We start from the raw sequence: 22,659 nt of genomic DNA, 5'->3' as shown, positions 1-22,659 counted from the left end.
AAAATCATTTAGGTTGAAAAAGACTTTAAAGCTGCTCAAGTCCTACCATAAACCTAACACTGCCAAGTCTACCATAAAAACCACAGCCTTAGGTACCACAATCATGTGGTTTGCAAAGAGAACGGAATTCTTCTGTTCAGCTTTATTTTGCACACTTATCTTAAACACTGCAGTTAAAATAATATTTTTAATAGGAAAAGATGCTTCTTGTATTCTGTGAACTGGAAAGTTTTGTGTCAAACAAAGCAAAGCTTGGTGAAATTTGAGTGAAGAGCCTTGCCATCTAACAGAGGTCTGTGCCAGATACTGTGAAGAAAGATCAAAAAAAATAAATCTGATGCTTTCTTAGGGAATTTTTGAATTCTGTGCTTTTCACCAAATATTTGGAAATCAGCTCAAGCCTTGAAGCCACATTTATATCTTCTTTGTATTTGCCATGACTATTGTCCTGAGAGAATGTAGAATTTGCCTCATTGGGGATATCCAGAAATAGACTGGACCAGTTCCTGAGCAATCGGATACAATTGCTTTGAGGAGGAGATGGGGTTACATGACCATCAAAGGTCCCCTCCAAGCTGAATTGTTCTGTGATGCCATGATTTAATCTTCCTTCCAGATATCAGAGTCAAAAGCAACAAGTGAAGGGCTGCTGGGAAAGGCAAACATGCTCAAGGTTTTTTGGTGGTTGTTTTTTTTACTGTTAGCACAAGTCCTTGTTTCATTCAAGTTAGTAGTAATATTGTAATTTTGCTTGAATATTAAAGTAGTAAGGGAAATTTGGAAGGCAAGAGTGGCCATAAATTCAAGGTTCAAACCAAGGAGAGAGGAAGAAGGTGGTCATGGATAATATGGCCAGTAGGAGAATAAGGCTGGCATTATAAGCTGATATTAATGGATATGAATATTAATAGAATTAGCTCAAAAAGCTGGGGATAACCCCCAAAACCTCCACTGTTAGTCATAAAAACCATTAAACAAATTCTGAAGAATTTTATATTTTTAGGCATTCTGTAGATGCTCAATACTGAAAATTATTATGGCTGCTGATAGGGGTTATGAGCTAGTGGCTTGATCATGGTGACAAGAGGGGATGGTAGCAGATTGCATATGTGCTTGTTATGTCGATCTCCAAAAGGTTAGCAGTAAGATGGGGTGCCAAGAAAAAAACAACCAAACCTGGCAGATACCCAGGGGAATTTTTTAAGTCTTTCAGTAATAAGGTGAGAGAAAGGGACTGTTCTTTTATTTATTTTTAAACATTTATTAGACTCAGCAATAAATCTGGTTTAAGTGACAGTGTAATGCTGGTGTCCAGCAATTAGCCTGCACTTCCAAATTACTACAGAATTTGCCTTTGCGGCCTTGACTTGGCTAATTGGCTGCCTTTCCTTCTTTGCATTCTGTTGTGAGGGTATGATGACAGTGATTCAGCATGTACAACACAGGCATAAAAAAATAATTTAATGCTCCACTTACTCAGCAGGCGTGATTGACACTCTCTTGGGTGACTGCTGCAGTAGAGCTGGTCGGGGGAGCACGTTGGCACATGCTTTGCTCCAACAGTGAAGCCAAGACAACTGTTCTAGTACAATATCTTTTTGAAAGTCAGAATGTGGTAAAATTATTGACTATGATTGACAGCTTGAAACAGACAACTCTCTAGATGGGTATCTAGAGCAAGAAAGCACATAGTAAATGGTGATGCCTCCTGCAAGCGAAGAGCTGATCCTTTACATTTAAATGTGAGTGAAAAGTAGATTTATTTTGTTTGCATTTAGCAACACCATCAGTGCTTTATAAAGTAAAATAATTTTTTTCATTAATCAATAACATTTTATACAATCACATGATTTTGAAAGCAGAGTAAGTTATTACCCACAGCATCTAGGATTGTTTTTCATTTGCTGGGTTTGCCACCTTTTCTCTTACAACTCATCCAGCTTTATAATTGACAGAAAATTCTCCAGGATCATTTTTCATTAACATTTTTGTCAATGAATAAACCAGAAGTGTTCAGAGGAAGTTTGCAAAGAGAAAATTGCTTCTAAAATACATTACTTTCTATTACTGTAGGTGAATTATTTTGTATTTTCCAAGTTTCTGCTTAGACAGGAAATAACATCTTGGTAGAACACTAAATGGCTGAAAGTGAAGCAACAGGACAATTTCTTGAGAGTACTTTATGCAGCTAAATGAAAGAGTGTTATTTGAATTTCATGGTGTATTTTAGAAAACATTTCCCCAACTTGCTAGTGCCTCTGTCAGCAAGGCCTTTTCATTGCTTTTGTGTTCTTTTTCAAGGACCCTCTTTCACAGTGGCTAAGAGGTGCTTGTGAGCTCGCTTCTGCAGAGCCTTGCTTATGTTAAGGCAGCTCCAGGAACAAAAGGTTTGCAGGATTCAGTCCCATTTCCCAAAATAACCTTGCAAACTCTTACAGCCACATGATATTAGGAGAGTTGATACCATGTCAATTTTGCCCACACAGCAAGACAATATGAAAAGGAAATATTCCTTATCCTCCTTTCCTTTCTAAAAGAAAGTTTTGAAGAACTACTTAAAAAAAAAAAAGGCCTCCTCTGTAGAAATTATCAGCTTAGGGCTGTATCTTGTAATGAAAATGTCATGACTGTTTCATTAGGAAATCATGGACAATGCTTTGCCTGCTAATGCAGGAATGTAATTTTTTCTCACTGGTACATCACATCAAGGGACAATTGAATTGAAATTGGAACACTTAAAATGCACAGAAATTTGTTTAAAATATCTGTAAAGAAATATCAAATTAAGGTATTAAGAAGATTATTCATACAGGTACAAGTATTAGGTTGTGGTAGTCGGTAGTGGTGATTGACCAGTAGATTGAGGAGTTTTCTCAGTCAAGTTTAGTCAAACTTTGGCAAGTGACTAAATTTGACTAAGAAGTTTAGTCACTTGTGTGAGTTAAGTAATAAAATTTCATTGAAATTCAAAAATTACACAATTTCACAGTACACAAGTGTCATGGTTTGACCAGGAAGGAGTGGGAATTCTGGGAAGCTGTGGTCAAACCAATGAAGGTTTTGGGTTTCATACTGACACCTGGTGTAGCCAGTGGGGTTTGGACACACCTCCGAGAATACACAGGGGTTAAAAGCAAGGCACTGCCCTGGCACTTCCTCTTTTGGACATCGTCAGGCGAAGAGGTCAGATCTCTTCCCCCGCCCGGCCCGCTGCTGCTGGGCGGGGGAGGGGCCGCCATGCGGTAGGCCTGGGGCCTGGACAGAGGTGGGGGTTGAGGGGGCTTTCAAGGATGGAAGGGTGGGGGAGCCCCAAGAGACATCGAGACATCGGGCAGCCAGCCCCCCCCCCCCCCCAGGAGAGAGAGAGAGAGAGAGCCGGCGGCACCGAATGTGATGGCAGCCAGCCAGGAGGAGAAGGGGGGAGGGAGAGCGGCCGGCCGCAGCAGCAGCACGTGTGGGAGTATCATCTCGTCCCAGGACAGACAGAGACTGAAAACTTTTAACCCTTTCTTGCATGATTGGGGCCTTGCAAAAATGCTAATCCTCCTCGAAGCTGAATAAGAAGGGAAATAAGAGATGAGATAAGATAAGGACCTGGCCCGGAGAATGTAGAGATGATTAGATAGAGAGAGATGATTTAGAGTGGCCTTTTAGCTAAACTTTTTCTTGTAGCCATAGACTCAGTTGTTCCTGTAACACAGACTGCATTTAGGGGGAGGCAGTGCCTCAAAACCAGGAGGGTTCATTCGTGAGGACCCCCCGGCCCCAGGGGGTTGGAAAAATATGGGGGGGACAGAAGTCCCAAAAGCAGAGACTGTGCCTTTTTGGAGTGAGACAAGGCATCCTTGAAAGACAACCCTAAAAGCAGCTCTGGCCATGTCTCGGTGGTGAGAGCACTGGGCATGGAAGGAACATGTCACAAGCGGCAAAAGGACTTTTTTTTTTCCCCCGGGCGGTGCCGAAGTGACAAGGAAGCATCCGAGGTTTCAGTGTGTTTCCAGGAGAAGCCTATGGAACAAGAAGGACTCCTTTCCTCTTCATGAACTGCAGTTTGAGTATACTAAAGTGTCGTGCCGGGCTGGGCAGTTGGTGTTTTTGAGAGAATGTATTGGATTGGGAAAGTCAGGGAGTGGGGAGGAGGAAAAGTGGTTTTTGTAAGGTTTTCAATTTTTTTCCTTTTCCTTATAGTCTTTCACTATTTTTTCCTGTAGTTTTAGGTAATAAAGTGTTCTTTATGTTTAAGTTGGAGCCTGTTTTGCTTATTCCTGGTCACATCTCACAGCAGACACCAGGGTGAGGCATTTTCATGGGGGGCACTGGCTCTGTGCCAGGCTCAAACCATGTCAACAAGTAGCCATCTTAGAAAAGAATTTTCCCCATGACTCTTTACCAGCATTTTTAGAATTCTACGTACAATTGAAAAGGGTTTCTGATCTTATTCAAAATTTTAATGTTAGAGCAATTCTTTGCTCCTGTATTTTTTTTCCCTGAGGAAAACAAACTTGCTTAAACTATCAACTTGTGTTCTTAAATTTGCAATAAGCCAATGAAGAAAATGAAGATAATTCATTAAATAAATTTCCAACTGCTTAGAGAAGACTCGTCTCTACAACAGAAGCTACAGAGGTTGTCATTCAAAATTTTAAAATAAATTACCTGGATTGTTTCACTCATGGGACAAAATATATACAGCAGAGGCATTGTATGTTACAGTGTCACTCCTAGTTTTAAACAACTTAATGAATCTGTGTTTCATCCAAGGTTTATGCATTATATAAAGATATCTATCACTATACAATATATACATTGTGTGCTATGTAGTCTTGTGTTACTGATTTTGTGAAAGGGGCTAGAGTAAGGTGCAACACAAAGTTGTTATTGAGTTTTGCCACATAGGCATAACATTGGATGTGTTAGTTCATGGGCTGTGACCAAGGCAGAAACTCAAGGCTTTGTGGTTTGCAGGCAGAGGGAAGAGGGATGGAGGATGGGTGGTTTCAGCCAAGGTCCCAGGGGCAGCAGGAACCAGATAGTACAAAAGGGAAATGGGAGAAAATAGGATTGAGACCATTTAAGTAGGTGTGAAGAGACAGAGAGGATGAATTTTGATGGATGTTTTATCTGCATGTGGGGAAGTGAACATATCTACACGGGTCTATCAGTGCGCATGCACACACACAAATTTATATACAGGTTTCAATTCTTAGTTATCAGAGGTGAATGTGGCCTTTTTTCCCAGTCTAAGTACTTTGTGCTTACTATTTATTTATTATAGACTACATTTCACATTTTTTCATTTATTTCATGTGATGATGTTTATGCTTCCTAACTTGGAGGACTGAAATTTTTCTACACAGGAGAAAGGAACTGAAGCTTTAACACTATCCACAGAAAATTCTTGTTTAGCTGATTCACACTGCTCCAACTTAGTCATTTTGCTTAATACTCATTACATCCTAAGTTCCCAAATATATAGTTTGTAAACAAAACCATAAAAAACGTGTTTATGAATGTGTATTGGAAAGAAATGAACAATATATCACCTAGGCAATAATGGCGATTTATGTTCAAATAAATGTTTGTAAATGCTTTCTTCATAGCATTGCATAGTTAGCTTCTCTGTTAAGGTGGGTAAATATCCATGTGTGTGTAAATACACACTACATATTCTTTATAATATTATTGTTATTGTTTTAGATTATATCTTCCATTCTGCTTTAACGTAATCATGCAGATATTTCAGGTCAAAGGTTCACTTTTTCCTTATGATTTATAGCTTTATAAATTACTTTACAGAATTAAACTGGGTAATTGTAGTCCTGAACAGGCTTCCTAGGCATTTAGTACTGTCAGACTTCCCCTGTGTTTACTCTTGCAGTCTGATGCTTGTTGACATGCTGATTTGTGTTTTAGACCATTAGAGAGGTTTTGTTCATTTGGAAGAATGAGATTAAAGAGAACGCGCCAGCTTTTCCTCTCCACTCCTAGACCCTATAGTTCCTTTTGATTTAAACTCAGATTTAAAAAGAAACAAAGAAAAAAAAAGTGAATTTTTTGAGCTAAGCTAAACTGGAGAAGTCCACAGAATTTATTATCAAGGGATGTCTCATCTCTCAAACGAATACAAGACTTTGCAGCTATTGATTACATGCTAAGGATGCATAAACTGTTAATCATGCGTGGAGGCAACAGAATAAATGTACTACCAAGAGAAAATGGGCAAATAATTGTCAGTAGTGCAGTTATATTTATCTGTTTACTACACCTATGATGCAGGGGCAGCTGTGTTTTGCATCCAAAAAGATAATTTCTAAAAATATATTGAATATCCCCTCATTGCTACTGAAACTAGTGTAGTAGAGCTGATTATCTAAGTAATAATTCAGATGTTTTCTTCAGCTCCCTGAAGTATGTGATCAATAAGAAATTTGTAAGCTGGCTTAAAAAATCAGTCACTAGATGAAGTGAAAGGAGGTAAAACTCATAGATTTTCATGCAATTGCATTATAACCTTTGTTTGCACCAAAATAAATCTGTAATGTTAACACAGTATAAATACCATAGTTTCATTTATTCTGGGTTTATATTTCACATGACAAACAGATGGACATACTAATGCAGAAAAAGTTAATTTTTTTTTTGTGTTTGCATTCATATTTGTTTTGTATTCTGTGTGTGTCACACATTTGAGAAGGGAGATGCCCAGCAGTCCCTATGATTTTTATCATGGGAATATGTACCCGTTAATTTTTTCCTTTCTTCTCAGACTGTAGAAAATACTTCAAATTGTACTACTTCTGTCAACTTCATTAAATTCTCTTACTTTGATGTTCACCATTTCTTCATGCTTCTAAGTTTAGAAGGATTAAAGGCCTGAGTTTTCATGTGGCTGCCTAAAATCAGGTGTCTTAAATGCTGCTGTGAAACAAAATTTTTTTAAAAAACAACAAACCAACGGTTAAAAAAAAGCCCAAAACAAATTAAATCAATGCAAACAAACAAAAAACGCTACTAGCAAGTAGCTTAGTTAGACTTTCCAACCTGCATTTATCCATGTGATGGATGTCCTGGTTTTTTGTAGATTCTTAGAATGAGAGAGTTCAGGTACTCCTACCATGGAATAGTATTTTATTCCAATAAGCTATGAGAAGGGCATATTGATGCCTTATATCATGCTGCATCAATAGTGATCCAGTTGGTAATACAATATAGTGTGGCTTTGGGTTGGAATACGCATCAAGTTGTAAGAAGAGAGTCCCTGACTAAAGGTAAGTTGTTCATGAACTACCACTATATAGTAAGAATTGGGGCCAATGTTGATAATTATTTTATGCCTTTACTTCCAAGCTGTCTTTAACTCTACTTGGAAATGGTCAAAAATCTTCCAGTTACAGACAAGAAACTTGAATAGAACTGGCAGGAATTATTCTGTCATACAGACTGGTTTATCAAAATCAGACAGAAATGCATGACATTTTGGGGATGTCTGAAGGATCTTCCTGTATTATCATCATATTGTTAAATAATGGAGTTATTGGTAGTTAATCTGAACTAAATTCTCTTGGACTTGTAGGTTAATAATCCTTAAAACTCAGGGGCTTCATCCTGGATATTCCAGTACAGCTCACCTTACCTAGGGATTTTTGTTAGCTTTGTTCAAACATAACTTAATTACAGTTTGCTCCTTTGACAACAGCACATTACCCCCAAAACTGCAGAAGTGATCACAGTTGATATGCATAGTTCTTGCTGAGGCTCTGGTTGTGTCTTGAAATATTTAATTCTAGTTTGGTCCTTTTTAATGAGTCATAAACTTCTCTGTGCAGCAGTCCAAACCAAGTTTATGATGTGAGGAATTTAGTAGCTATATAAAAAAATCCTTTCTGCCTGATTCATCATTTACTAATAACAAAAGTAATAATTGGGAGCAATGCAGACAAAATGAGCAAGCAAGAAACCTTTGTTTGCTGTTTTCTTACTGCACTTCTTACAGTTATTCTTATGTGAGTTGTGCTTTCATCAGCTCTTTTTCCTCTTACCTTTTTTCAAGGTTCTTATCAGAGGTCTTTCAGATAATTCTTCACAGCAACAGGACCGTAAATTTTTTTTTCCTCTGAGTTTTGGGAGTATTTTGGTTTTATAGGACCTTGCATGAACTGAGAAAGGAACAACAACCACGGTGATATCTTGGAATAATCCTCTTTTTTTTCCCACACGCCAAGGAAAGAGTTACCCTAGAAAGGTCAGGAGAAGCCACAGAACAAAGAGGCTCATGTTATATGAGAAGAAAAGTCTAGGAAATTCCAGTGGCTGTTCAGACTGAGAATATTGGAAGAAATATTAGGGCTTCTTTTTGTCTATGTAGTTTTTGTTTTAGAAGGCAAGATAATTAAAGGAATCTTAGTGAGAAAAAGTGTTCTTTAAATTATAGGGTTATTACCTGTACTTTTTAAATAATGGACATAGATTTGCTTTTCTATAGGAGAGTTTTCATTTAACATAGGCCTTACATCTCTGTGAGGTTCCCTTAAATGGAGAAATTATCACACCTTCCCAGTCCAGTTACTTTTCACCTCCAGTGTCACCAATTAAGGCCACCTGGTTTGCTTTTAAACTTGATAAACTTGAATTTCAGTCAATGTGATTAAAGCAGAAATTGGAAGTCAGCTCCTCAGTATAATGACAGACTAGAAAGAGTTCAAGGGGGAGGAAGGATCCAAAAGCCAACCCCAATTAAAGAACTCATACACAGACAGTGCATAGATAGGATATGCTGGTTTTTGAGAAGCACCATATTTACTTGAAATGTTTGTGCTTTAAAATTTGTCCAGTTTTTTCCATTTCATGTGAACAAATGTGCATTCTGGCTGCTTATCAGAAGATCTAATTCTCCCACCTCTGCCAGGTATGTGGAAATTAAACTGTCTTGCAGTCAATATTTCAGATTTGTGAGGAAAGGCAGCAAAAGCAGAGCACATGTCACACTTTGCTAGCCTCTTTGTATGGGACTTTTTCACAGCTTTTGGGACATCTGTTTGTCTCTGACTGACAGCAGGCTAAAATGTATTATCATTAAAAAGAGGCTCTGAGGAAATGCATGCTCTCACCTTGCTGCTTCTGCAGCTGTGAAGGCTTTTGTTTTCACTCCCATCTCTGTGTAAGTGAAGATAATCTCTACAAAGAGGCTTGATATTGACCTGTCATATCACGAGTTGCTTATCAAGCACTAAAGAAATTGAATTTCATTTTATCTGTTATCTGGAGAGTCTTATTAAATCATCCTTCAGTTGAGAGGTTGTATGGGGTCAACAGGTTCTGTCTCTTTCACCATCTATCCCTCTATTGTTAACCTTTGGAGAATTACTAAAGTGTTCTTTATTTTATCACATAAGGTTGGGTTAAATCTTCTTGATCCAGAAATTGTTGTGATCGAGTGCCATATGCATGTAATTTTTTTGCATGGTTTCTGGATAAGGATTGAGCACTCAGTAATCTGTACAAACATAGAGATATTTTATTATTCTGGTTTTTTCTGTTGTTTTGGTCTTCTCCCAATGCCTCTGTTTTTAATTGGTTCAATGAGGCTAAAACCAGTCAGACTGGATAATAAATCTGAGTCAGTGAGCACTTGGTAGTATTTGTGGGCCAAGACACAAAGCAGGGGTGAGGAGGAGGGGGATAACAGAGATGGATATTGCCAGGTGTGAAAAGCAAAGGGCAGAGGGAGAAGCTGGCTGCAAGTAGAGGTGGGAATGGGAGGAAGGTCATGGCAGCAGCCCGTGGGCGGGCAAGGTCTGGCAGAAGGGAGCCTGTCATCATTAGTGGTGCTCATGAGAATCTAAAGGTCAACCTTGCCACCACCACCACCAAATCAACATATGCTTTGTTGCTGGGTTTCTGTTCGAAGAAACTCTGCCAGTCAGGATGTCCATATCTAAGAGCTTGATGCAGTCACAGGATATTGAAGAACTCCCTACAGCCTTTTATCTGATGGAGAAAAAGTCTTGAAAAAAAGAAATAAATTATGAATATCATCTCCCAAAAAAATTTAAATTTTAAATGCAAGATTTAATGGAAAACAAACAAAAAAAAAAAGCTATTTCATTCAAATTTGAAGCTCTCAATCAAGAAATCTTTCTAAAAGAATAAGCCAAATTATTGTTTTTTTAAATAACACGTCCTTATGCTCACATATTCAATTAGTGTCTGGGTACTATTTCACTTTTTCAAACTTGTTCTAAGAAAACCTTTCAAAAACACCCACCAAACCCCTTTTTAAAAAAGGACTGGAGTGTAGGATTGGAGTTAGAATTTGGGTGGAAGCATAGATTGTACATGAGCTCTATGAATTGCTGCAGCTAGGTGTCTGATGGCCACCAGTGACCTGGCAGCTGGGTTCAGCTTTCTTGTGGCCCTGGCAGTAATTTGCTTTGTAGCCTTGAATAAGCTGCTAACCTTTTTTGTGCCTCTTTCCTTTCACAGAAAAGTTTAACACCACTTACATGTCTCATAGGGGTAATTGGTAAATTAATGTTTGAAACATATTAAGTGCCTTCTGCCATCATTTCTGACACTCCAGTGGACAGGTTAGAGATTGAGCAGGCATTTTGAGAGCATCTTATTTCTTCTGTCTTTGTCATAGGGTGCCTATTTGACACAAGTAATTCAATAAAGTAAGAACTCGAGCTTAAAAGTCCATGTATTTTGGAGAAAAGTTCTCGACGTGAGAAAAGATGGGAAGAAAACTGGGAAGACAAGACGTGAATTGAATAATTGGGATTTGCAGTACTCAAAGAGTATCAAGAAATAAGAAGATAATGCATTAATTGAAATAAAATCCCTGTAGGACTAAAGAAATGTTTCAGTGAAAGTTAAACCCTAAATTGTGATGGGAAATGGAAAAAACAAGGAGATGAACACTATTTGCTCCCATCAAGATCAAAGCTATTCTTAATGAGATGGTTGAGATCTTTGGGAAGCCTACTCAAAAATTCAATAGTGCTTTATCTGAGAAAAGTAATTATTCAAAGATTGCTTTTTACTGAGGTGTTACAGATGGAGACTTTGTGGTGTGGTAGTTTAAAACAATTGGTCTTTACCTCTAGAGATTCCCAAGATGAACATTGCCCAGAAGAAAGAGTAAAATTGTGTTTTTAAAGCATCGTTTTAGGAGCAGTGGGACAGTTGGCAGAGTTTACTAAAGCTGTTGAGAGACTCTGCAGACTTTAATTACCATCTCAATATTGCAGAAGTTGTTTAATTTCTGCCAAAGAAGGGAATAGTTGTGAGAAAGCGAGATCACACTCTGTCTTTCATTCTTTCCTTTTGACAGGTGAATAAAGGATGCATTTCAGTATCTCCTCTGATGCTGTGACACATTTGTAAAATTTGCATGGAATTGTAAAATAATTTTTCTTTAAGTTTAACAAAGCTTTTATTTTTTTTCTTCTCTCTTTAAAGTGCTGTGCAGCATAGTGTAAATGCAGTTTAAGTCTTGTCATGAGAGATGCAAGATGAAAATGTTTTCTGTTACTGATTGAGTCTCAAACTATTGAGTTTCAGACTTCATGGTCAGACACCAGGTGTTAGGTTGTTTTAATTCCAATAAATTTTGAATTCCATTTCTAGTGGGAGTGGTTGAAAGCACAAATTGGAGTAGGAGAACAAAGAGGAAATGACTAAAATGAGAAAAATAATTCCATTTCAGAAGGAAAACTTAGCTTATAACACATTTCTTTTGGTGAAGGATATGTTTACTCTTCTAGGCCTCAAGCTCTGAATCAGAGTATGTATAACTAAGTTTTGCACTGTCATTCATAGAAGAAAAGGGCTGATTTTGTATATAACTATACATAAACATGTATGTATATATGTATTTGTCTCAACAGTTCTCTTCATTCGTGGCACTTGAGTGTGTTCAGTTTTTCCCCAAGAGCTTGCAGTAGCCAAGAGAATATTCATTCTTTGAATACCCTTGTCAGCTCCTTCAGTAGATCTACTATATTGCTACTTTTTTTTTCTTTCAATGACCACCTCACACCTCTCTCTACTTGCTGAAGCACCAGGCACTGTTTCCTCTATAAAACCCTGGTTTTTCTCCTTCTCTTCAAGTCTCTTATCTCTCAAGGACCTTTTCAATGCTATCTTTCAGTTTCAAATGTCTGTTACAGTACAATGTGTTCAGAGAGCTATTACCCAGGAAGTAGTCTTATTTAATTGCATTTTTTCATTGTATATATGATAAAGAAACTTAATGGCAAAGATAATATATGTGCTTGTTCAAAATGAAGAAAGGATAGATCAAGGCATCAAATAGGTGAAATTTTTAATTCTTAACATTCATCATGTTACTAGGAATACCTTTATTTAGAATTCTGTTGTTTTGATGTTTGAAACTAAATGTTTGCAGTTTGTCTGGCAAACTGCATGCTGAATACATTACACTGATTCACATTTCCTTATTTCAATATACCATCTGTGCTTTTTGGCTGATTTTTGTCTTGTTGGAACTCATGCAAGTTACAAAGAACAGTTATATTCCGAAGGAGAAATCCTATATTTCACTTCCTTGAACAATCTTGACTGTTTTGACCTTAAACCAGCAAGGACACATGGCTGAAGCTGTATCAATCACAGGCTTTATTTTCTCTGGTGAGGAAGCATGTACTAGCAGAGTACATTTTCAGTGAAAGTCTTGTATATACAGACATGGTCATGATTTTCATTGTGTAATCATTTTAATTAAGTTCAACGATAAAAGTTACTCTTGCATGAGGAATGAATGCACTGGAGAGGCAGCAAAAGATTGATGACAGCTTGGGGAGCATCACGTACTCTGCTGGTGCAAATGCACATGGGGAGAGCAGCTGAACTTGGGGGAGCAGGTCAGAGATCACCTGCTCAGAGTAATCTTGGGGTTTTGGGGTTTTGAGGGGTCAGGATACAATGTGAATATCCCAAAGGATTTTTTTGTGCTATTTCCGAGGGGTTTTGCTTGAATGAAGAGCTTCATTACTAAAATAATAAACACTAATTAATATCTGCATCGTTTTTGTAACTGCTAGTTTAGTAAGGTAATTAGTATAATTAGTATACAGCGTTGCTTGGTGGCATGATAAATCATGATGTAGTAAATGTACACTCTTTACCATTATGATGTATTATCTAATTTACACAGGTAGATAAAAGGAAAAGGGTAAGGGGGAAATCAAGAAGGGAAGCCAGTAGTGACAGCTGGGTGGCCTTTTGGTCACTCTCCTTGCATCTGTTGCCTGTATTCTCAATTGCTTTGAATTGCTCCCCTGATAATTAACTATTCTTTTTCTCATTATTGCTGTCTCCCTCACTGATTACAGCCAGCAAAGACAGGACAAAGAGGAATGAAGTAAAAAAAATTAAGGAGTGTTTTCTCCTCCTGTGCAAAGGATGATGCTGGCCTCTTTGTTGGGTGCTTCCTTAACTCTCACATCCCTAAATGCACCATCCACCAGTTACAGTTCAGTGCCAGATGAGGAATGTTAACATTGTTTTCTTCTTTATGCTCTTTTCTAGAACCGATGAGAACACCCAAAACACTGAAGATTGCTGAGATCCAGGCCAGACACATCGCTGTGGACTGGGAATCTCTGGGGTACAACATCACTCGTTGCCACACTTTCAATGTCACTATATGCTACCACTACTTCTGTGGACACAACGAGAGCAAAGCAGACTGCTTGGACATGGACCCCAAAGCACCTCAGCATGTTGTGGATCGTCTGCCTCCCTACACAAATGTCAGCCTCAAGATGATCTTAACCAACCCAGAAGGGAGGAAGGAAAGCGAGGAGACCATTATCCAGACAGATGAAGATGGTAAGTTAAATGTTCTTATGGAAATTACATCCAAGTCCAGTCTAGGCAGGTGGAAGGAAATGACTTTGTGTGTTACAATAGGTATCATGAAGGGTGGAAGTTCTCTTCCATTCATGTATTAATTAGCCCCAAAATGGCAGCCATGAAGGTATTATAGCTGTCACCCCACATATGTAGCCAAAACTGTCCATGCAGCACAAGTCAAACTGGATCTCTCTCTCTGTGTCTCTTTCTCTCCAGAAAAAGGGTGGGGGGGGGGGTTCCCAGTCTTTCAAATCCTGTGTTAATGCAGGTGATAAGAAACATGTGGTGGTGTTAGACTTCTTCACAGTATTGGACGTTGTATTTGAAAATTAATTCTGTAAATAATATTTAAATATTGAGTTCAGTGCCTAAAGATGCTATTCAAGATTTTAAACCTCTATAGCAAATATACTTGAGCAAAAACTTATGTTGCAGGTCTCAGAATACTGTATCTATTGACTATTTGAAAGCCCCCTATCAAATTAAAGTATTACTTTGACAACTCAGGAATTAACTCAGTGATCCGTTTAGGTCCTTTCCAACTCCAGATATTCTGGGGTTCCTCTTTAAAATGCTTTCAACAAAGTTTCAACAAGACAGTTGAATTTGCCTCAGTTGTGAAAAAATAAACAATAGAAATAGACATGTTAATGGTGACACATTCAGAGGTTAGGCTATGAATCTTGGTAACAAAGATATGAAAATAAAAAATTATCCTTTTCCCTAATATATTTAAAATGTGGTAACAAAAACAATTTTTGTTTCTTTTTCTTATATTTACATTTTGTGAAAACACTGACAAGAGCAAAATGTAAACAGATACTTCCATAGGTAACAAAAATAGAATATTTGGACTAATGTAAGACTGTAGATAAACAAAAAGGTAAAATTGAAAAAGCTATTGTTTTGGCTTGCCTGCAAAATAAATGAATGGGAAATACAGCTTTATATAAGAGTCAGTGTTAGAGTCTGGTAGTGCTGTTTTTCCATATATTTTCAACTTTATGAGAAATAAAAGAGGAATATATTTCCTGTTGCAATAAAAAGAAAAAAATATTAAATAGGTAGAATATGAGAAGCTGTAGAAAACTATAGACACATAGATGCATCATATGAAGACTTAATGATAAGTACTGTATGGTTGCTACTTTCCTTGAACTTAAAAAGAGTAGTAGTGATATTGTTAAGTCCATGGAAAATGGATTTCTTTTCCTTTTTACCTGGGTTTTCAAGAGAGGTTGTGGTTTCCAATGGAAACCTTTTTCTTGTTAGATGCGTGAGATGGCAGATGGTCACCGTGTCAGTACCTGCCAGGAGCAGAGTCAAGTGAAAACTTTGTCTCCCAGTTTTGTTGTGGATTTTTCTTGGAAGATGGTGCACATAAGGCAGGTTTTGGTCTCGAGCTGACACACCAGTGTGCTCTCAGTGAACTCAAGTCAAGTTGGCTTTGGTGTCTCAAGTAGTGTAATATAGAAGAAGCCTCACCCCGTGAACAAAGGTTTCCAGGGTAAACTGATTGAAGCAGATGTTGTTTTCACAGAGGGACTAATACATTTTAAAAGGTATCTATATTTAGTTGTGCTGGTGGTAGTAATGCTTGTGACCTGAAAATAGCCTCCTGTGAGCTTTATTCTGTGTAAAAATATTGAGATTTTAATTTTGTGTTACTGATTGATTGAAAGTCTATGTGCCATGTCTTCAAAGTTCGGGGCTTGCTGACAATGTACAATACTGAGAGGTTCACACCTGAATCCTTCCTTGAGCTATCACAGCAATAGTAAACTAAATCCTGTAGCTGACTGCTTATGTGTACAATGCTAATTTAGTTCCAGTCTCACTGATCAAGTATCTGAAACCATTTCCAAGCACAGTTTGAAGCCTAAAGTAAGAATTGGACTAAGAAGATGAGAAGTCCAATTATGTGTGTGATTCTGTGCCCTACATTTCGTGTGTGGTCAGATGAAGCTGCACTGTCTTCATGGTTTTTGCAGGTTTCTAGAGTAAGCATAATTTTAATTATATCATGGAGGCATTATCAGTGATTCATTTTGGAGAAGGAATATAGAGGAAATAGAGTGTTGCTCTGCATTTTTGCAAATAACACTAGTTAGAAACAGCCCCTGATGACATGTTTATTTGAAACTGTGCACTCATTTTGTATACTTTTCATAAATAGAAACTTTGAATACTCCAGATGACAACTGATAATTAAATTTTTGTTAGTTTTTCTGTAATATGGGATTCTTTCCAATGCTGTGGTGTTTTTTTTCCATAAGGTACTGCTAAACAAGCAAAAACTTCATAGACTTTTAGAGTTTGAGATGCCTAGGCCTAGTTTTCCTATCTCTCTTCCCCTTTACCATTTTACCCTCATCTTCTGGTTTTTGTCATACTTCCCCATTCTTCCAAGCTGTCCCTTTTGTCTCTTCGGTTGCTGTGTTTTAACATTTCCTTTCATCTCACTACATGTTTCATGTCAATTCCTCCCTTCTGCTAGGTTCTTTACACTTTTCGGAACTTCTAGGATTTTCTAAAAGCAGAGGACTTTGGACTTTTTGAGGCTCTTCTGTGAGACAGGAAAGATATCTGTTTTTCACAAAGGCTCACATTTATGTAAGGCTGTGCAGCTGGGCTTGAGGTCTTTCAGAAACGGTTAGATCTGTCAGAGTGTTAACTCAGTTGCATATGATACCTGGAACAGAGTTAACTCAAGAAATAATTAGCAGGAGAATGAGATAAGATTCAAAAGCTGTACTTCAGTTCTTTGGAGCCGTGGCTGACCAATGAGAAAAGTTTTAATAACATGTAATTACAGTATCTGCAAGATAGCAAAGCCCAGGAACACTATGACAGTCTGAAAACAGTCTTTCTACTGACCAGAGCTAGATCTGAATACTTGGTAGTTTCAGTATTTCTATTTAGCATGGGAAGATGGAATTAATCTTTAAAGTATATTTTAGTACTTCCAGGAAGTTGTACTTCATGTAAAAATAAAACCCCTGAATGAGACACTGTAAAAAAAGTTTTGCAAAAAGAGGGTAATTTGGAAAAGAAGGAAATTTGTGTGTGTTTTAAAAGCCAAACATTTTTCACTTTGGGGAGAAACCACACAGCTACTTAGGTTTCGAAAAAGCTCTTCTGAGTACACAGGCACTTTGCATTATCTGTGCTATGACAGGGACTCGGTGCTTTTCATGGCTTGTACAGAAGATGTACACTGTTTGAAGAATTTGATAAAGGAAGTAGAAGAAGGCTCATGCAACCTGGGGCTGCATACATGCTGGGCAAGGACAGTGTTTGGCACTTTGAGACAAAGCACAATAACCAACAGTGATTTTATCACTTAGCATGAATCATCAGCATGCACGTGTTTTTGGAGCTGCCTGTTGACCAGAGTGCTGCCAACTCAGAGGGACCCTTTGTAAAAGCAGTGGATGAATGGGATTAAAGCAGATAAATGCTTCCTTAAATTTTAATTGGAAACAGATGCAAAAGGCAGTGGATTAACAGGAGTAGTCACATTAGCCCTGAGAGAGCAGCTACAGAGAAAGCAAATTGTGTAGCTCAAAGTGTTCAAAGGTGATTTTATAGCCAGTAAGGGAGTGTGTCATCTAACAGTAGGCAAACAACTAATTGAAAAGGATCACTTGGAATAGGAGAATCCATTTTGGGGCTTAAAGTAAAAGAGAGCTTTGGTCCGGGGCAAAGCATGTGCTCATTGGGCATAAATGAGGTCCCCTGATCTTTCAGAGTCTGTGGCTCATTCTGCCCCGTGCAGAGATATTGAGATGCAGGGTTAAGACACCAACTGTCCAATCATTACTCATGTTCCTGGGAGAGCTCCAGCAGGCTTGCCACTCTGGGGAACAGTAGAGGAAGAGGAAATGTTATAATTAGAAGACAAAAAATAAAGGGGAAGAGTGAAATGCTTTGCATACTCTCTAAATGTGTGTCCTGACTTCAACTGGGATAGAGTTAATTTTCTCCCTAGTAGCTGGGACATTGCTGAGGTTTGGGTTTAGGATGAGAATGATGTTGATAGAACACTGATATTTTAGGTGTTGCTAAGTAGTGTTTATACTGAGTTGAGGACTTTTCAGCTTCTCATGCCCTGCCAGCAAGAAGGCACAAGAGGCTGGGAGGGGATGCAGCCAGACGCTGACCTAAATAGGCCAAAGTGATGTTCCATACCACAGAAAGTCATGCTCAGTGTATAAACTGGGGTGAAACCCAGCCAGGGTTCACAGCTGGGAAAACAGCTGGGCATCAGTCTGTGAGTGATGAGCAATTGCAATGCACAGAGTTTGTTACATATAGTGTAATTATTTTATCTTTGCTCTTCTTATTATTTTCTTCATTGTTTTCTGCCCCATCCAGCTGCTGAGGGAGGAGGGAGCAACTGGCCGGGTGGAGCTTAGTTGCTGGCTGGGCTTGAACTATGACACTGGGGCTGGAAAGGAAATGTCAGGGGGAGCATGTACACCACTGTCAATATAAAATCAGGTTGTTTCCCTAACTATCAATAGTATTTTTGTTCTTTACTGCAAATAGTCTAACTTGAGGGACTTCCGAAGAAGTAATTTTTGTCACCACCTTTTCTGCAAATGCTTTTATGGTAAAGACCAATAAGAGCAGTTCTGGTATTGGTTTTGCTTTTTAATAAACAAAATTTGCTTTTATTTAAAGCTTAGTCTCCAGCTGTAGTAAAGTTTAAAATAAAAACAGCAAATCCCTCAGAAAAAGCCAATGGAAAGGTGAACCATTTTTGTTTCTGGTTACATTTGAACAGTAGGAGAGATTAACTGTCACCATCTCCTGAAAATGAGCATCTACTTTGAGAGAAAGGCTGTAAGTTTGCTGCTAATATGCTGCCCTTTTTGATTACAACAGAAGAATTTTTCCCAATATAACCCTACATTTTTCTGCACATAACTTTTGCCACCGAGCATAGTAATTCTGTGCATGGCTTTCCCAGAGTATAATAATAATAAAAATACTCTGTTTACATACACTTTCAATATTTTGTAGCAGGAAAACTGAAGCAATATAAATTCATTTTTATAGTGGTTGGTGTCAGTTAATACATTGTTTTTCCAGAAGTAATGTATTGTAATATAAACTTCCTGTTAAGACCATGCAGAACAACATTTAAGTGACACTATTTGTGAATAACAATTTATTTGTGACTGTGACATAATTTAATGCAAATATATTGGTCTAAAATGAATTGGTATGATGTCAGATTGATGGTTTGTACTTTCAATATGCATAGTATTTATAAAGTCTATCATTCCACATGCATATAGAAGAAAAGATTATCAGCTATTCACTATATGAATAAATAGTTTTATTAAAAGAGCCCTGGAGATGCACGCAAATCATGAAAGAAGAGCTTGTGTTGTTTGCACTATAAAACCTTGCTGAGATTCCCTTTGAATTTGTTTTATCTTACTTTTTCATATATATACATTTTATGTTTGTATACTGTTTTACTGTTTTGCTTGATTTGGTTTGTTTTTGCTTAAATTCAAAATCTCTTCTGATATCCATATAGTTAAACCCACCTAAATTATTTCACTTCTTCAGAAAAGTGTAAATCCTGACTTGTTGGAAGTTTAGCATAGAATAATGCATGGGAAAGAAAGTGTGTTTACTGTTGCTGTCACTGAGAGACAGTGGGGTCACACTTCACAAGGTCAGCAGATCAGCATCTTTTTTAAGAGTGGGTGCAGAGGCCAAAAGGTCTGAATTCTACTCGTCTAGCATCTACTTATACTTTCTAAATTATCCAGATGATTATGTTAATTAACATACTTCACCCTAACACACTAGTAATAGTCTTGTGTGTTTTGATTTAAGTGTAAACTCTCTGTAAGTCCAAAGGAAAGAGTGGGAGCTCATGTAGGAAAAAATGGGAGCTGGGAAGTCAGCAAAAATGTGCTGTGGTGAGTGATGGAGCTTCTGGAAATGCTCACACAAGCCTGAGGAAAGGCTTTGCTGCTGTTTGTGAGGAGTTTTCTGGAAGCTATTATCAATGCAGGGATGACATTTACCTGGCTGGTTTTGGCCCAAGTCCTTGCTAAATATCATGCAAAGGTGTATTGGTTCTGGCTGAGCTGGAGCTCATTTTCTTTGCGTTGGTGCCCAGGAAGGAGCTGATAACACCCCAGGGTTCTGCTGCTGCTGCTGGGCAGGGCTGGCACCGCGTTGGTGCTGACTCCCAACATTCTCCCTCAGCAAGAGGCTGGGACTGGGCAAGACCCTGGGAAGAGACACAGCTAGGGCTAGCTGACCCAAATTACCCAAAGGGCTATTCCATGCCATATGATGTCAGCTCACATGTAAAAGCCCAAGGGAGGGAGAAGGAATGGGGGAAAAATCTTTATTTTGCAATTTTTGCGTTCTGGAGCAACCGCTGCACATGCTGAAGCCCTGCTTCCTAAGTGGCTGAACACTGCTCACTGGTGGGAACCAAATGTTCCCCTTTGGTTATGCATGTGCAAACTTTTGCTTTTTTGGATTTTTTTTCCCCCTCTTTAGTAATCTGCCTTATCTCAGCCCACTAAATGTTTTCCATCTTGTTTTTTCTCCTCTGTCCTGCTGAGAAGAGGAGTGAGAGCGCAGCTGGCTGGGCACTTAGCCTCCAACCAAAGTCAATCCACTAGAAAAAAGGGCTCTTACCATTCTTTTGGAAAGGTGAAGTTTAAGGAATTTCTGAGGTCCTTAGTCTTGCTGGGAGTTGCAGGGAGTAGACAGCAATGGCTCCCTACATGGAGAAATGTAGTTTGAGTCTTCAGGGTAGGGTTACCAACAGGTTACCTTGCTCCTTTTTCTTTTGTTGGTAGGGATTTTTTTTTTTTTTTGCTGATTTAGGGATTTTCTTTTACTATTTTTGGCCTTTTTAAAATTTCTGTTTGTAACAAATACTGATATAATAACAAAGACATAAAAGAACAAACAAAAATGCTAAGAAATTATTTTGATTAACCTGAAGATATTCTGTTCTTTAAACAAATTCTCTTCTGCTTTTCTCTCTCTCCTCACTCCCTTTACCCTTTTGGTAAAGCAACACAATTAAAAGACATTTTTACTGTGGCTAAACTGGAAAATGGAAAGGAAAAAAAATAACTTCAGACCATCAAAATATGTCCTTCAAACTAATATTAATTTATATTCCTTTTTCCGGGCACTTAAACTTTTATTTATCTTTTTTTTTTTTTAATTCCAGTTGAGTTCTCAAATTATTTAAGTTAATCCCTACATCAATTTTTATGAGTTTGTGGGGAGGGATGATGTTTATGGGAATTACTATTCTCTTTCTCTAGATGCTTGCTCTCTTTTTCTTTATGACCTTTTTGAACTGGGATTCCAAGCAAGCTGTTCACTGCTGGGATAGCTTCTGCTCTTGTACCCTTCCCATGCCAGGGGGAAGAGAAGCATGAAACTAACTGGGATCACATAATTCCAGTCACTTCAACATTGCTCTGCTGCCTTAAGCATCAAACTTTGTATTGCAGGAGAAGAAAAGAGTCATGGAATGAGATGAGCCTAGAGGCTTCTCCCACCTTTGTGTTTAAAGCAAAGGTGTAGGAGGATTTATGCAACCATCAAATGTAGAGCCCTACACCCAGTTTCAACTGAATATGAAACATTTCTTTTTTAAAGCATTTTACAAAAAGTATTTGCATGTTTTTGAGCAATTATGTCTGTTTTCTTTTAACCTCAGATACTTTGAAGTGGTTTAATGTCAAATTTCATATACTCTGTACATGCCCTGGAGTGTACCTGTGTTCTTTCCCAAACACAGATGTACATGCACACACAAAAAATCGTGCATGCATCTCCCAAGGAAAATGTCATGTGGATCAGGGTACATTCATACCTCTATTGAGATGTGAGGAAATTCTGTAGGGTATTCCTCTGAAAAATGAAACATTGCCTACAGGAAGTCTCTCAATGAACAAACAGCACAGAGGGGCTGTCACTGCATGTCAGCCTTCATCCACTGCCTGGTATGTCCTGGGACCCTGAAGAAAAGCACCAGCCTGATTTTATATAACTTCTCCTCGGCCTTCTTATGGCAGTTAGATGAGCTGTGAAGCTCTCACCTATTTACTTCTGGGCTGTTTTGACTACTTAAATACATTATTAATGTGCCAAGTTATGTTGATTGTACCGACGGTCAGATCATTATTTATAGCTTGCATGTAGACTGAAATAAATTTCACTGATGGGAGAGACCACTCGCACTTTCCGGCTGCTAGCACAGCACCTGGCACTTCCTTTGATCCATTGGATTTTAATTTATTTTTGCTCTTTATAAAACTGCAGTCTGCTTTGACAATGAATATCTAAGGAGTGTCATGCATAAGGCTCACGGAAAGTTGCGTTGGAGAAAATAGGCTTATTAGAAGGAGACAGAAATATATATCAATATATTTAATAGAAATGACATTTTAGATTGAAAGACTGCAAATTTGAACAACTTCATCTCTTTGAGGGGGAAGGTGTTTCATTGGGTCCAGAGTTTCTCCAGGCGCTCCCTTATGCTCGCCCCCTTCTTTCAGCATGTGTGTGTTCAAATCTAGGTGAGCTGCTCTGATAAAAAGGAATTGTATGTGTAGGCAAAAATATCTTGTAAGCTGTAATGGGAGATAACTAAATGCTCTTGCCTGCTGTTGATGGGATTACTAGGTGCTGTGAATCACTTGGGCAAAGAGGCCTGAGGTGACATTTCAAACTTGTTATTACACCAGGGATACTGGTTTTGTTTTTTAAAAA

General features: G+C 38.2%; 1 protein-coding gene across 8 annotated transcripts in view; it reads left to right on the top strand.

The window, feature by feature from the left end:
• Positions 1-22,659, top strand: part of PTPRK (protein tyrosine phosphatase receptor type K) — a 388,545-nt gene that overhangs the window by 283,357 nt on the left and 82,529 nt on the right. For all 8 annotated transcript variants that reach the window (XM_064708032.1, XM_064708028.1, XM_064708031.1 and 5 more), the window contains exon 8: positions 13,552-13,854. In XM_064708032.1, the coding sequence (XP_064564102.1) occupies positions 13,552-13,854 (303 nt within the window). The remainder of the gene's footprint in view (positions 1-13,551; positions 13,855-22,659) is intronic.

Source organism: Zonotrichia leucophrys, chromosome 3 (genome assembly GCF_028769735.1).
Source record: "Zonotrichia leucophrys gambelii isolate GWCS_2022_RI chromosome 3, RI_Zleu_2.0, whole genome shotgun sequence".
NCBI lineage: Eukaryota > Metazoa > Chordata > Aves > Passeriformes > Passerellidae > Zonotrichia > Zonotrichia leucophrys.
Note: the sequence above shows the minus strand (reverse complement) of the source record. Positions and strands in the feature narration are given on the sequence as shown.